This window comes from Falco naumanni, chromosome 18 (genome assembly GCF_017639655.2).
Source record: "Falco naumanni isolate bFalNau1 chromosome 18, bFalNau1.pat, whole genome shotgun sequence".
NCBI classification, from domain to species: Eukaryota; Metazoa; Chordata; class Aves; order Falconiformes; family Falconidae; genus Falco; species Falco naumanni.
The window spans coordinates 5,643,394-5,657,295 of NC_054071.1; the positions used below are offsets into that span (position 1 = coordinate 5,643,394).

At 52.7% G+C, this 13,902-nt stretch overlaps 3 protein-coding genes across 3 annotated transcripts; all 3 read left to right on the plus strand.

Annotated features, from left to right (window-relative positions):
• Positions 1 to 2,610: 2,610 nt before the first annotated feature.
• On the plus strand, positions 2,611 to 4,118 carry LOC121099008 (feather keratin Cos2-2-like). Its single transcript, XM_040617595.1, has 2 exons — positions 2,611 to 2,951; positions 3,329 to 4,118. Exons 1-2 carry the CDS (start codon positions 2,883 to 2,885, stop codon positions 3,671 to 3,673), a joined length of 414 nt encoding a protein of 137 aa, XP_040473529.1. The 5' UTR covers positions 2,611 to 2,882; the 3' UTR covers positions 3,674 to 4,118.
• Positions 4,119 to 5,271: 1,153 nt separating this feature from the next.
• LOC121099112 lies at positions 5,272 to 8,085 on the plus strand. Its single transcript, XM_040617760.1, has 4 exons — positions 5,272 to 5,422; positions 7,032 to 7,192; positions 7,315 to 7,416; positions 7,750 to 8,085. The coding sequence occupies exons 1-4, from the start codon at positions 5,272 to 5,274 to the stop codon at positions 8,083 to 8,085; spliced, it is 750 nt and encodes a 249-aa protein (XP_040473694.1).
• A 2,481-nt stretch (positions 8,086 to 10,566) lies between these two features.
• Positions 10,567 to 12,328, plus strand: LOC121099013 (olfactory receptor 6F1). Its single transcript, XM_040617601.1, is given in 3 exon segments — positions 10,567 to 10,607; positions 10,717 to 10,787; positions 11,367 to 12,328. Coding segments are annotated over 3 exon segments (1,074 nt in total).
• Positions 12,329 to 13,902: the final 1,574 nt, after the last annotated feature.

The window sequence follows — 13,902 nt, forward strand, 5'->3', positions numbered from 1 at the left end:
CCGCCGGCCACGGCTCCCCGCTCCCCCTGCCTCCCCGCTCCCCCCGCTCCCCCGCTCCCCCCCCCCCGCTCCCCCCCCCCCCCCCCCCCGCCTCCTCCTCCCGGGGCTGAGCCAGAAGCCGCCTGCGCAGCGCCAGCAGCAGCGCCTTGATCCAGGGGATGGAGCAGCTTCCCAGCGCTGTCTCCCAGCTCAGGGGCTGGAACCGGCGGCCTCGGATCCCTGCGGGCGGCAGCGAGGAGCCCCGCAGCCTCCCTGCACCCCAGCCCCAAGAGCTGCGCAGAGGCAAAGGCGGTGTGGGGACAAGGTGCCCGTGCAGGGGTCGGGGTGAGCAGCAGTGCTGGGCAGAATGGGCTCCCAAGGTCATCGAGATCAGCCCCTGCTTGGAACAGTTCCCCTTAGATCAGGCTGCTCTGATGGAGATTGCAGAAGCTGCCAGGGACAGCCATGCCAGTTCTGAGATTTTCTTTTAGCCTGTGGCTGAAGTAGAACTCCCCGTGTTCCAGCAGCTGTTCATTGCCACTCCGCCTGTTGCAGAGCACTTCCACGGCTAGTCAGTCTTCTCTGTTTCCTTTGAACAGGTAGTTCCTGCTGCTGCTGGGAACAATTTGGCTCTACAGATGTACCATCTGTTCCCTGTGGTTGAACATCATCCTCAAACTTGTGGAAAGTATCCTTCCTACTTCTGGTATTCATGGAAATTCATTCATCCTACTGCTGATCCCTGAGAGACCCCACTATTGTCTGCCTACTGGGCTTTGCACCACCGCTCACAACTCTTTGAGCCTGGTAGTCCAGCCAATGTTCCACTCACCCTACCATCCTCTTATTGAAACCTTTTGTCACCACTTTGGTCATAAAGTAGGTATGGGAGAGGATGCCAGCTCCAGCTGTGGCCCATCAGTGCTGAATCCAGAGGAGCAATCACCTCTCTTGACCTCTTGGCAATACTTTGTCTAAGGCAGCTGAGGATACCATTGGACTTCCTTGACGCAGTGGCACATTGCTGGCTCATGGCCAACATGGTGTCTACCAGACCATTAGTTTTTTTTTTCTGCAAAGCTGCTTTCTAGCTGGGTGACCCCAGGCTGCCCTGGTACATGGAGTTATTATTCCCCAGGGGCAGAAATTTTTCACTTTTCCTTCTTGAACTCCATGAGGTTCCAATCAGCCTATTTCTCCAACCCGGTGAGGTCCCCCTGGATGGTGGCCAGACCCTCTGGTATGTTGCAATTTGAGTCCAAATCAGTTTTTCTTCACATGGGACACCAATTGTCACAGCACGAGCAAAATAAGCAAACTGCAACAAGGCTTTACCATGGGTCAGATTCTACTGTCCATGCTGTGTCTCCATCCTCCAGAGGCCAGGCCACACTGCTGCTTCTCTCGGCTACATCCAGCTCCTCCCTGCTCCTCCTCCAACCAGCCTCTCTCCCACACGCCTCAGGGCTATTTAACCACTTAGCAGGATGAGCTACAGCTGCACATCGTCCATGACAATAACCCACTGCCTTTGAGGCAAGGCCACAGCTGCATGTTATCAATGTAATCAGCCCACTGCCTTCATTCCTCTATACTGGTATATCAGCCACTCCTCCCAGTTTGGTGTTGTCTAGAAACCTGCTGAGGGTACAATCTGTTCCACCATTCAGATCATTAACAAAGAGGTTCAGCAGGACCCAGTACTGATCCATGGAACACACCACTAGTCACTGGCCTCCAGCTTGGTTTTATGTTGCTGACCACCATCCCCTGGGCCCCTTGCACAAATCCAGCATGCAGACCGGTGCAGATAAGGGAACACATGCATAAACATGAGCAACTGCACTCAACTAGGGACACCCTGGGGACACCAGCAGGGATTCGGGGGGAGCATTGCAGGGAAGGACAAGGTCCTACATGTGATCATGGTATTGCACAGAGGGGAGTTGTATCAGAGGCTGTGAAGAAAGCATAGTATTCAAGGAGTCAGTGTTCTTAGGAAAGACCTATCTGCTCTATTGGACCTTGCACTAAAGGTTTGAGGAGCCTGTACACCAGCATGAGTAACTGCTGTAAGGGAATCTGCTGGAGTGCCCAGTGCCATCATGTGCTGCACCCTGGTGAGTGTCATGGCAGAAATAACCTTCCAGTGTGTAAGGAGAAGATACAGGATTTTTTTATTTTATTTGTTAAGTAAAATAAAAGACACCACGGCATGCGGGGTGGGGGGGAGGAATCTGAAGATCTCCATGGGAGGGATCTGTGCAGTGTGCCTTGGCAAAGTCTACCTGGGTCCATGTGATGCTGCATGAACACAGGGTTCCCAGCATCTGAAGGGACGAAAGGTTTACTCATTGGCTTTATTTGTCTTTTTATTCTATCTTACTAAAACAGCCACTAAAACAACAAAAACATGTTATTTGCTATCTGGCCTTTTCTTCTGAGATCTGAAAAGCAGCCTGCACAACATCTTCCCCTGTCCCCCTGCCTGGTGTAAAACATGGGCAGGCAAAACAGGCAAGCAGAATTTTCCTGGGAGCAGTGTTAGGTGGGGTATGGTCAAACACAGGAACTGAGACACTTCTTGCCAGCAGGGCCACAAAAAGCCCCAAAGCAGTGACCTAGGCTGACATCATTGACCTTTACCAGACTCCTCCAGCACGTGAGATGAGTCCCCTGCCCACGCTGGCATGTTTTGCACGGGAAATGCTGGGGTCTCTCATCCTGTCACGCCAAAGATGCCTTGACTGGGGAATGTGCCCAGGAAATGGAAAGGCAGCAATGCCGGAAGCCAGGACACGGCCCACAGCATTAGCTGGGATGCTTTGCATTCAAGATGAGCTTGTCAGAAAATAATCACCTGCACAAGGGATGCCTCTGGCAGCCCGGGGCACTGAAGGTCCATGATAAAAGCCAGCCCAGCTCCTCGCCCCCTCATCCACTTCTCTTGCCTCCTTCTCCCTGGGAGTCAGGTGAGTCTCAAGCCCCTTCTCCTTCTCTGCTGTCTCTCAAAGCTGTCACCTCAGCGGACCTCTCAGCTGGTGCCGACTTTGTCCTGTGCCAGGTCTAGGGGCTGCTTGTCATGGGGAGGGAAGTGGGGAGAAGGTTAGGCATGGAGGGAGGCTAGGACTGTCCTGAAGTGGCTTCTGGTCACAGGGGTTAGGCAGTAGCCACACAGGTCCTGGTGGCTCTTTTTGGGCTCTGGCAGGATGAGGCCAAGGAACCCTCATACATCGCTGCACAGCCTCCTCCTCCCGGCCCTGTATGTTCTTTGGCTCCCCCGTGGTTTGGCGACAGGCTGCTCCTCATGCATCCCCATGTTTTGCTTCCTCCCTGCCCTCTCTCCCAGGTGCACCTCCAGCCCCAAGCCATGTCCTGCTGCAACCCGTGCCAGCCCTGCCAGCCCTGCCAGCCCTGCCAGCCCTGCGGCCCGACCTCGCTGGCCAGCAGCTGCAACGAGCCCTGTTGCAGGCAGTGCCAGGACTCTGTCGTTGTCATCGAGCCCCCTGCTGTGGTGGTGACCCTGCCCGGCCCCATCCTCAGCTCCTTCCCACAGAACACCGCCGTGGGCTCCTCCACCTCCGCTGCCGTTGGCAGCATCCTCAGCTGTGAGGGAGTGCCCATCAACTCCGGGGGCTTTGACCTCTCCTGCATCACCAGCCGCTACTGCGGCAGCAGATGTCGCCCCTGCTAAAGGTGCTGGCAACGGCCTTGGATAAGGACTCCCAGGAACCCAGAAACACGACGCTGGACAAAGGATCAAATTTGTGCCATTGTTTTAAGAGCAGCTGATCATCTCAGGCTTGTCCTGCAAGGGCAGCCTGAAATGTGCCACCCTGGGCTCTCTGAAAACATGGCCAACGTCTACCTTTCCTCTCTTCCACTTGGACTTTTTCTCTCTCTTCTTTCTTGTCTTGTGCTGCCCTCAAAGCCTGCTGTGAGGACCCCAGGAAGCAGCCTGGAGTGACCTGCCAGCTTGTCTCCCTTTGCCATGCTGGCCAACGGATACGCTGTGGGAACTCTGCTGCAGGAAAAGGCAAACAGATTCTTGGCTGCTTCTGCTCCTCCCTGCACTGGTGGTCTCCACTTGGACAGATCTCCTTTCCCTCTTTAGACTCATTAAAAGTTTTCTGCAACTGTGTCTGTGTCCTTTTGGTTGTCTTTCATCTGCACATTGCTGAGGGAGGGACTTTGCTTTGCAGGGGAAACAGGTGGGGGCACAGGGGGACCCTTCATCACTCCTAGAGGCATTGGATGGTGGAACAGAATGCAACGAGTCCTCTTTCAGGCACTGCCTCTTGAAGCAAAGGATTCATCAAGTCATGGAATCATAGAATAGTTTGCGTTGGAAAGGACCTTTAAAGGTCATCTAGTCCAACCCCCCTGTATTGAGCAAGGGCATCTTCAATAGATGAGGTTGCTCAGTGCCCTGTCCAAGCAGACCTTGAATGTTTCCAGGGATGAAGCATCCACTACCTTCCTGGGCAACCTGTGCCAGCGTTTCACTGGCCTCATTTAAAAAATCTCTTCCTGATAGCTAGTCTGAATCTATCCTCTTCTAGCTTAAAAATGTTACCCCTTGTCTTATTGCAACATGTCCTGCTGAAAAGTTTGTCCCCATCTTTCTTGCAAGCCCCCTTTAAGTACTGAAAGGCTACAATAAGGTCTCCCCAGAGTCTTTTCTTCTCCAGGCTGAACAATGCCACCTCTCTCCGCCTTTCCTCATAGGAAAGGTTCCACCTTTCTGATCATTTTTGTGGCCTCCTCCGCACCCACTCCAACAGGACCATGTCTTTTGTGCATGGTGGACTCCAGAGCTGTATAGACCCTAGCTATCTCATAGGCCATCAAACCTTGTTTCTGGAGAATGTACCCTATTTCAGCATCCACAGAGTGGACCACATCAGCCCTCATGGTTTCTCTGGGTAATGGCAGGACCTGTAGCTGCTTGAGCTAATTTCCAGGCACCAGATAAATTTTTTTCACATAGTCTATCCCTGCTTTACAAGAAGCCCCATGCAGAGCAGAGGATCTTGCTGCCATTCAGAGGGACCTCAACAGGCTGGCAAAATGAGCTCAGAGGAGGCAAAGTCCTGCACCAGGGGAGGAGCAACCCCATGCACCAGTATGTACTGAGCACTGTCCAGCTGTAAAGCAGATTTGCAGAGAATGACCTGGATTGTCCTGCTGGGCCCCAACTTGACAATGGGCCAGCAATGTCCCCTTGCCTCAAAGAAAGCCAGTGGTGTTCTGGGCTGCCCTGGGAGGAGTGTTGCCAGAAAGTTGAGGAACATGATGGTTCCCCTCTACTCAGCACTGATGAGGCCACTCCTGGAGTACTGGTTCCAGTTCTATCCTCCCCAGTACAAGGGAGCTATGGAACTGCTGGAAAGAATCCGAAGAAGGGGCACAAGGATGATGAATGAACTGGAGCATCTCTCCTGTGAGGAAAGGCTGAGAGAGCTGGGACTGTTCAACACCAAAGAGAGGGCTCAGGGGGGATCTTACCAACTTATATAAATACCTGAAGGGAGGGTGTGGTGAGTTGACCCTGGCTGAACGCCAGGTGCCCACCAAGCCACTCTGTCACTAACCCTCTTCAGCTGGACGGAGGAGAGAAAATATAATGAAAGACTTGTGGATCAAGATAAGGACAGGGAGATCACTCAGCAATTACTGCCACAGTCAAAACAGACTCGACTGGGGGAAATTAATTTAATTTGTTGCCAATCTAGTCCGGGTAGGATAATGAGAAATAATACCAAATCTTAAAACACCTTCCCCCCACCCTTCCCTTCTTCCCAAGCTCAACTTCACTCCCGATGTTCTATACCTCCTCACCTCCTTGAGCAGCACAGAGTGCTGGGCAGTGAGGATTGTGGTCTGCTCATCACACATTGCCTCTGCTGCTCCTTCCTCCTCATGACCTTCCCTTGCTACAGCATGGAGTCCCTCCCATGGGAGACATTCCTCCATGAACTTCTCCAACATAAGTTCTTCACTAAATGTTCCAGCTTGAATCCCTTCCATGGGGTTCCATCCTCTGGGAACAGACTGCTTCAGTGTGGGTCCCTTGCAGGGACCAAAGTCCTGCCAGCAAACCCACTCCAGGGTGGGCTTCTCTTTGCGGGGTCACAGGTCCTACCAGGGGCTTGCTCCAGCATGGGCTTTCCATGGGGACACAGCATCCTTCGGGTATCCCCCTGTTCCAGCGTGGGGTCCTCCACGGGCTGTGGGTGGGTATCTGCTCCACCATTAACCTACATGGGCTGAGGGGGACAGCCTGCCTCACCATGGTCTTCATCACAGGCTGCCAGGGAATCTCTGATCTGGCACCTGAAGCACCTCCTCCTTCCTTTTCTTCACTGACCTTGGTGTCTGCAGGGTTCTTTCTCTCACATGTTCTCACTCCTGTCCTCTGGTGGCTGTTCCACAGGAGCAGGTTTTTTTATCCCTTCTTAAATAAGCTATCGCAGAGGCACAACCACCATCGCTGATGGGCTCAGCGTGGTCAGTGGTGGATCCGTCTTGGAGCCGGCTGGCATTGGCTCTGTTGGACATGGGGGAAACTTCTAGCAGCTTCTCACAGAAGCCACCCCTGTGGCTCCCCGTATTACCAAAACCTTGCCATGCAAAATCAATACATAGTGCAAAGAAAATAGCCAGTCTCGTCTTAGAAACTCCCAGCGACAGGACCACAGGCAATGGACACAGGCTGAAACACAGAAAGCTCAGTCTTAAATATCAGGAAACTCTTTTTTAAACTGGTGAAGGTGACCAAGTACTGTCATTGCCCAGAGAGCTTCTGGGCTTTCCTCCTTTGAGATATTTAAAAAGCATATGGAAAGCTTGAGGAGGAAGAGAATGAAATCCACCACTGCAGCCCAGATGGCTGGGAAGATGACCACAAATGAGCACTGGGGCAAGTAGGGTGGGACGGAGGAAGAGAGGGAAAGAAAATGACATGGCACATCCTCAGGCGGGGAAGCCCTTGGGTCACCCGCCAAGGATTATAGGGCTGGGAGCAGCTGGGCCCCTTGCTGTCAACGCAGCCCGAGGCAACCCCACCAGCGTGCCCCAGGCCAGCAACACTTGGGTGCACTGCACCCATCTGACACGAGCCGAGTCTTCTACGGATGCAAACACATTCCTGCCCTGGACACCCGGGACCTCCCAGTCCCCGCACCCAGAGGAAGCCTCTGTGAGGGAATGGGTATGGCATTAGCCAGGAAATGAGAAGGCAGCATCCAGGACAACAGCCACCCAGCCCATGTTGTTAGCTGGGATGTTTTCCGTTCACCTCATGAGCAGCTTTGAAAATTGCCACTTCCGCAGAAGCCACCTGTGGGCCTGGGGCAGGTCAGGGCCAGCATAAAAGCCAGCGCAGCTCCTCGCTCTCTCATCCACTTCTCTCTCCTCGTTCTCCTTGGGAACCAGGTGAGTCTGAGGCGCTTTCGCCATGTCCTTCTGTGGCCGTGCAGATGCGCGATCCTCCACCTGATGCTGGGTTGTGGTGCTGCTTGTCATGGGAGGGGGAGAAGGGCAAAGGCCTAGCACTTGGCTGAGGGAGCTGTTACTTGAAGAGACAGGCGGCAGCTCGGCTGGGCATGGTGGTACTTTGCCGAACTGTGTCTGCATGAGGCCATGAAACTCCTCTGCTCAGTTTCTACCCCGCAGCTCAGCAGCTGTCTTTGAAGACCTCACAGTGGGGTGATGGACGCGTGGCAGACCGCTCCTCACCTGTCGCTGTGCTCTGCTTCCTCCCTCCAGGTGCACCTCCAGCCCCAAGCCATGTCCTGCTGCAGCCCGTGCATGCCCTGCCGGCCCTGCCAGCCCTGCGGCCCGACCCCGCTGGCCAACAGCTGCAACGAGCCCTGTGTCAGGCAGTGCCAGAACTCCACCGTCGTCATCGAGCCTTCTCCAGTGGTGGTGACCCTGCCCGGCCCCATCCTCAGCTCCTTCCCGCAGAACACCGTTGTGGGCTCCTCCACCTCCGCTGCCGTTGGCAGCATCCTCAGCTGTGAGGGAGTGCCCATCAACTCCGGGGGCTTTGACCTCTCCTGCATCACCAGCCGCTACTGCGGCAGCAGATGTCGCCCTTGCTAAAGCCACTGGTGACAACCCGGACAAGGACCCCCAGGAATGCAGACCTAGGCTGAGGACAGAGCTCCTGGCCCTTGACTTCAGAGATGCTGAGCATGAGCTGGGGTCTCTGAAACATGGCCAAAGTCTGCTTTCCCTGCTTGACTCTCTCCCATCTCCTGTCTTCTGTGTTTCTGGGCTGTAAGTCTCCCAGAGACAACTGGGGGGATCTGCTAAGCCCTCTCCATCTGTGGGGCAGGCAGATGGCTGCTCTGTGGGATCTCCGCCATGGGTGACGGGCACAAACTTCTGGCAGCTGCCGGTGATCTCCCACCACCAGCAGCCTCCTCTACAAGGGAACTCATTTCCTGCTTCAGAGTCATTAAAGCTTTCTGCATCGCAGCCTCTGCCTCAGCGTAATCCTTTCTGGGTGTCGTTGTCTCGAGCTGCTGAGGAAGAAAAGCATTTCCTTGGGTGGTGGAGGAGAAGGTGGGGACACAAGCAGATCATTCGCCATTCCCAGAGGAAGGGGAGGGTGGGACAGGACAACGAGTCCCTTGATGCTCAGTCACTGTTTCTTGGAGCTGAGGAAGACATAGTCAGCTTCTTGAAAGCCATTGGCAATCAGGGTCTGTGTTATGGCATCTCTGCTCAGACACAGCCAAGGGGCCTCAGAGCATGCCCTGCAGATGGGGAGCCCAGCCACTGCTATCCCTCAGTGAGGATCCTGATGCTGCTGGAGCACATGAGTGGTCAGCAGCTCAGAAGTCTGTGAAGAATGGAGTTCCTCATAGTCTGAGTAGCTTTGTGTTGAGAGAAGAAACTCAGTGAGAAGATGGCTGCAAAGGATGCAGGAGTGGGGACAGAGTAAGAAAAAGCATTTACTAGAGTCCAAGACCTTCTCCTCCTTATCCTCCCACCTGCCCCAATAATGATGGGGCATGGCCTGCATCCAAGGGCAAGGATAGCAAGGGCAGGTCACCTACATACCCTCTATCCCACAAATATTTCCCAGCACAGCACAGCAGATACACAGATGGGCAGGGCTATGGTGACTCACAGTCAGTGGTCGGTGCCCTGTGGCCCCTGGCCTTCCCCCAGGCATGAAGCAGCTTCCCGCAGGCCAGCTCTTCTCCTGGAGGGCATGCTGCCTGCTTCTGCATGGTGAACTGCTCCCCCATTGAGATCTTGGGGCCAGCTACTGCCTGACAGAACACATGCCGTGGGGCTTGGCCTTTCTTCTCCTGGTACTAGAACAAGCCATAAAAGTTAGCAGTCTGGTAGGTGCAGGTGGCCTGGAAGGTGTCTCTCTCTTTGGTAGTGTCTTGTCATTTGTCCTAGTGTTGGCTGGGATAGGGGACCTCAGATCAGTGTGGATGCCACAGCAAAATAATGCCAATTACTTCCCACAACGTTAACACCAGAGGAGAGCTGTGCTTTCAACCAGGTCTCTGGTCTCCACTGCTGCATTACCTGGAGTCTGTGGGGAACACCTGTGGTGCCTGGCCCTTCAGAGCTGGCTCCAGAACACTGCCAACAGTGTGAGGAACCTGGGAACTGCTGCAAAAGTGTTTCATCCTGCTCCTGATTCCCTGTCCTCTCAGAAGGCTCTGAGATCAAGAGAGGGAAAAGGAAGCTCCGGCAATGCAGAAATGCAGGAGGAATGCATAGCCAGGGCATGGTGTGAGCCAGGAGAGAGCCGAGTTTTGATAGTGCCTGTTTCTCTCCACTGACGATCAGTGGAGCTCACCCAGAGACACCTGCTTTGGAGGGAAGGGAGATCAATTTCCCCCTCCTCATCTCCGGTCTGACTTTGCGCTTAGATCTTTACTTAGATCAGTTCAATGCGGACTGAAGACTTAGGCTTTAACAGCAGTTAGAGGCTCTGCAACGAGGTAGGTGAATCCCTGCAACTTACTCTCTCAGTATTCATGTGTCCCATAGTCGCCTTTAGTTATCTCTCACCCTGTGGGTTTCAAGCCCCTGTTACTGTCCAGCACCAAATACTTGACATTTCCAGTCTTTCAGGACACGGCTGTTTCAGACATCTCCTGTGCATCAGCAAATGGGTACACAGGAGATCACCGAGTTACTGACAAGACTCACATACCACAGCTGCGGGCAGGAGGCAAACACCCTGCCCGAGAGCCACTCCAGAGAATTGCACTGCTGGCCTTTAATTGGCCTGTGTGAAGAGGGAGCATTATCCATCTCCACAAGCCCCTAAGATCCCCCAGAGGTCAAACTCCCTGTGGGCCACAGAAGGAAAACAGCAAACCGTCTCCCAGGTCTAGCCAGTTTGAGCTTCAGTGTGTTAATGAGGTGGGTGTGGGGATGTTCCTATGCTAACGAGGCTGGTGACTCTCTGATGTATGCTCTCACTAGATGGAAACAAACTGCAGAGGCTTTCCACTGTGTGTGCACACAAAGCCCCTCGTGGAAGTGCAGTGATGGCTGTGAAAGGGAGAAGATCAGCAGCACAAGCTGTCAGTACCTACAAGGTGGATGGAGAGGAAGCAACCCCAGGCAGTTGCATGCAGCTTGAAGTGAGTTGGCAAGGTGAGACCTGTCCATGCACAGGTGGACATTCCTTTGACATCACGGCATTCAGAGCTCCCCCAAATAAATCAACCTCTTCCCAATGCTCTCCCTCAGCCAAGGGGACCATGGTTTCATCTGAAGGATGGTCCATGAAGATATGTTGTTTGGATCATTTCCATGGCTGAGCTGGTGAGTGAAGCCTGCCTAAGTCATACAGCTTAGACTTCCAGTGCCTTGCACGCTTAAGGAGAGCCAGATTAAGGGGGATTTCTCTGCTCTTTAGCCACATGAGATTTCTGGGATGTAAGTTCCTGAGGAGGAAGAAAGGAGAGAAAGGAATCCTTTGGGTGATGGTTCAACTCCATCTGTCTTAGATACCTACCTGAGGATGAGATCAGTTCTCCCCTAAATAACTGATCAAGAATCCTCCCTTGTTTGAAGGGAGGGCGTAGATAAAACCCTTCAGTTCAGCTGCCTTCTCAGCAGAGCTACCATCCTAGAGGATGGGATTCAGCTCAGAGGACTTTGTCTTAAGCCACTGAGGCATGGATAAACAATTATCCAGGTTCATTTGGCGAACCCTGACCTTCAGGGTCAGACCAGTTGCCCAGAAGTGTTTCTGGGGGAAGGATTTCCCTGGCAATTTTAACTTAGAGTAGATGCTGTTTTCCCGTGCTCTGCACTGACTGCTTTTTCAGGGATGATGGCTTTGTTTCGCTACCAGTAGCACCTGAAGGATAGCACAGGCATGCAAATGCTCACAGAAAATTTGTCTTTGCAGATGAACCTCAACACGTCAAGGCCCACTGCAAACGGGACAGGTGTGGAAGAATTCATCCTTCTTGGCTTCCCGGGCTTGTGGCATTCCCGGATCTCCCTTGTGGTGGCATTTGCACTGATGTACTGCCTGACAGTAATAGGCAATGCATCCATCATAGCCCTCATCTGGATGAACAGTAACCTCCATACCCCAATGTACTTTTTCCTCTGTAATCTCTCCTTTCTGGAGATCTGGTACACTACGGGTGCTGTTCCCAAAGCCATAGGAGTCATGCTGGGGAGTAGCCAGACTATCTCCTTCAGTGCTTGCATCCTCCAGCTGTTGTTTCTTCTCTCTCTAGGCTCCACTGAGTGTTTTCTCCTGTCTGTGATGGCATATGATCGCTACTTAGCCATATGCTACCCCTTGAGATACAGCTCCCTCATGAACAGCGTCCTCTCTACTCGGCTGGCACTCAGCTCCTGGCTGGGAGGCTTTCTGGCCATCTCAGTGCTGGCCTTTCTGACATCCAGGCTGACATTCTGTGGGCCAAATGTCATCAATCATTTCCTCTGTGATATAGATTCCTGCCTTGCCCTCTCCTGCAGTGACACATGGCCCGTGGAGCTGGCAACCTTCCTTGTCTCCTTAATTGTTGTGGTGGCCTCCTGTGTGGTCACCCTGGTCTCCTACATATACATCATCTCCTCCATCCTGAGGATCCACTCAGCCCATGGCCGGAAAAAGGCCTTTTCCACTTGCTCTGCCCATCTCAGTGTCGTCATGATCTGGTATGGCTCCACCATGTTCCTGTACGTCAAGCCATCAGCCCAGAAATCCCTGGATCTGAACAAACTCGTGAATACTTTCAACACAGTTGTAACCCCTTTGTTGAACCCCTTCATTTACACACTCAGGAACAAAGAAGTGAAGCAAGCTCTGGGTCGGGCTTTCCAGAAGAAATGAAGTGGCTTTTCAACAGGCTTCAGTGGGAGCAAAGAGATTCACCCTCTCCCTCCCATGACTTCTGCCCTGCAGAAGTTCCTCACCAAAGTGTAAGTGCACCTGGGCAACTCAGGCAGTGAGAAGCCACCAGTTTCCCAGTAAGCTCATCTTAGGCTGGGCTGAGCCTCAAGTCTAATGCTTCCATCTCCCCCTGTTCATTCCTGGGTAAACTCTGAATGCCTCCCAGTGCTCTAAAGACCAGCGCTTGCAAAAGGTCACAAACCCCATCCAGAAACACTCCTCTGATAGAACACTGGAGGAGTGATCCTCCCACAGGTTTGTATTGCAGTTTGCTATGTGCTCCATTTTTTCAGGGATTCATCTGAATCCCCTGAAGAAGTCCCAGCAGCTGCCTCATTGCTTTAGGAAATAGGTATGTGTTTTTCTGTTTAGTTTGATATTTTCTGGGTGTATCTATGCCCCACTCTTGTGGCTGTTTCATTGAATCCTACTCTGGCTCATGATAAAATTTGACAATGTCTGATATCTCTACCTATAGTCATTATTTCTAGCATAAGACCATCAATAAAATTTACATTCCCCTTCTTTCCTCTATCCAGTCTCTGAAAGAACTTTTTAATTTTTTATTAAAAATATGCAAATTGCTGTGCTTCATGTTAGATGTGTAAGGGTATTTCCACATCTAAAACCCCACATCAATTTTCAACAGTCCATAGTTCCACCCATTTCGGGCTTTGTTGTGGAAACACTTTAATGGGACTGGCAAAGCCCCCAAACTGCAGAGCTGTGCAAGGCTGGCCGGGTCGCAAGTCTCTCTGTACACACGCTGGGAGGACATTAGCACTTCCAAAGGGCACTTGCTTTCTGCCTTCATATGACTTTCATTTCAGAACAGCTGAATCATTCTCCAAGCTCTTCTTGCTCTGCACTGACAGTGAAGGGAGTCCATGTGACCATTTCATAGGGAAGATGCATCCACATGGCAGACACACCTTTGTGAGCAGTGTGGGGTTGATTTCACCTGGGTGTAGAGCTCTCCAAATGGGATGACCGAGTCTGGACTGAACATCTACACGTCCCTTCTGGAAGCAGTGGTGCTTCTGGAGGTGGCTTTCTTGTGTGCACCTGAATTTGGCCCAGGCACCACTGCCCAAGGTCAGGCTGATGCCCACCCTTGTCAGCTGTGCTCTCTTTCTCGGTGGCATTTGGGAAAATGTCTGGGACAGCTCACTGAGGCTGGAGAAAGCATTTCAGTGCCTGTGCTGGGGACAATTCTCTGCCAGGTTTGTTCTGTTATGGTTCAGGTGCACTCAGGGTCCTCCTGAATCTGGCTACTCTGTGGAGCTCATTGGCAGAGCAGTGGAGAATGCCGCTGCTGAGAGCAGAACAATCCCTACTGAGGAGGGAGACACACACACTCATGCACATCAACATGGAATCATGCAGACATTTCTGCACCCACATGCATTCACACAGACCCAGCTGCACACGAGTGCACATAACAAAAGAACACGTACAGGAACACAACCAATTGTGGACTCTGCCATGGACATCTGGGGATGACCATAGCAAGA

Excerpts from the sequence above, each read along its gene's own strand:
- LOC121099008 (XM_040617595.1), top strand. The coding sequence starts at position 2,883 with ATGATAAAAGCCAGCCCAGCTCCTCGCCCCCTCATCCACTTCTCTTGC. Across the intron at positions 2,952-3,328 it reads TCCTTCTCCCTGGGAGTCAG|GTGCACCTCCAGCCCCAAGC; the intron begins GTGAGTCTCAAG and ends CCTCTCTCCCAG.
- LOC121099112 (XM_040617760.1), top strand. The coding sequence starts at position 5,272 with ATGATGGTTCCCCTCTACTCAGCACTGATGAGGCCACTCCTGGAGTAC. Across the intron at positions 5,423-7,031 it reads TGAACTGGAGCATCTCTCCT|CCCGAGGCAACCCCACCAGC; the intron begins GTGAGGAAAGGC and ends CTGTCAACGCAG. Across the intron at positions 7,417-7,749 it reads TCGTTCTCCTTGGGAACCAG|GTGCACCTCCAGCCCCAAGC; the intron begins GTGAGTCTGAGG and ends TCCTCCCTCCAG.